The 1,313-nt window shown below is 28.9% G+C and overlaps 1 protein-coding gene across 1 annotated transcript; it reads left to right on the top strand.

Annotated features, from left to right (window-relative positions):
* Positions 1 to 262: 262 nt before the first annotated feature.
* On the top strand, positions 263 to 1,265 carry LOC111034752 (the record flags this gene model as incomplete). Its single annotated transcript, XM_022316100.1, has 2 exons — positions 263 to 530; positions 600 to 1,265. Coding segments are annotated over 2 exons (934 nt in total), but the record flags the coding sequence as incomplete, so codon positions are not given.
* Between the last annotated feature and the right edge of the window lie 48 nt (positions 1,266 to 1,313).

The following is a 1,313-nucleotide window of genomic DNA, read 5'->3' as shown; positions in this document are numbered from 1 at the left end:
CAGTCACCTTCATTACAAAGTATTGCTACAACTGCAACGTCTACTGATACTAGTGAGTAATAATTTTAAAAATGTATCTTTTGAATTTTTTTTATTTATAAATCGTTAATTTCTATACATGAGCATTATTGTTCAATACTCTATATAAGTACTTACTTTAATTATAACATTTATTATTAGTTAATAGTAATTGACATTGCAGTTTGTCATTGAGTATTTCCATTTTTCATATATTTTAAGTTCAATTAAATATTTTTTTCAGATTCAAACAGTAATATTCCTGATTTTTTAGACGTAGGAGCATTTATTAATGTTCGACCAATTGCAGATTACTTAAAGTACAAGTTACTGAAATTTCCATTCAAGCCAACCAGTTGTTATAATTTCAAAAATGATATGATCCCAGGTGCTAAACGAGGATTCAGTGTTGGATGTCTGGATAAATATGATTGGATGGTTTATTCTCCAACATGTAAAGGAGTTTTATGCAAATTTTGTGTGTTATTTAAGCCTACTCTTAAAAGAGGATTGTATGGAGCATTTATAATTAAACCGTTTGTTAAATTTTATAAAATACATGAATAAGCAAAAAAACATAGCCAATTGCAATGTCATAAAGATTCAACAGCATCAGCAAAAATGTTTGAGGATACATTAACATTTAAAAAAAAAACTGTGTTGGAACAAATAGATACTGGGTATAACAGAGTTATTGAAAATAACCGAAAAAAGATTATCCCAATTATTAAAACATTAATATACTGTGGAACACATGATATTGCTATAAGATGTAAATGTTCTGATGAAGGAAATTTTATTGATTTACTGAAGTTTCGAGTAGACTCTGGTGATACAATTTTGATGAATCATTTTGAAACATGTACAACTAAAACAAAATATGTGTCCCATAGAATACAGAATGAGATAATAAGTATTTGTGGTGATGTTATTCGCAACGATATAATATCTTGTATCAATGATTCTTATGTATTTTCCTTGTTAGCTGATGAAACTTCTGATATAAGCGGAAAAGAGCAATTGTCAATTGGTATTCGTTATTTCAACATGCAAAGTTTTGAAATTAGAGAAGAATTTCTAGGTTTCACTGAAGTTCAAGACCTAAGTGCTGAAGGTATTGCAAATGCCTTAATTAATATCACTAATAAATATGGATTAAGTTTGTCACAACTTATTGGCCTTGGATTTGACGGATGCTCGACAATGAGTGGTAGAATAAATGGAGTACAAAGTATCATACGACGCAAGTATCCAATGGCATGTTTTTATCATTGTGCTTCACATAAACTTAACCT

The sequence above is a fragment of the Myzus persicae genome, unplaced genomic scaffold, assembly GCF_001856785.1.
Source record: "Myzus persicae strain clone G006 unplaced genomic scaffold, MPER_G0061.0, whole genome shotgun sequence".
NCBI classification, from domain to species: Eukaryota; Metazoa; Arthropoda; class Insecta; order Hemiptera; family Aphididae; genus Myzus; species Myzus persicae.
Note: the sequence above shows the minus strand (reverse complement) of the source record. Positions and strands in the feature narration are given on the sequence as shown.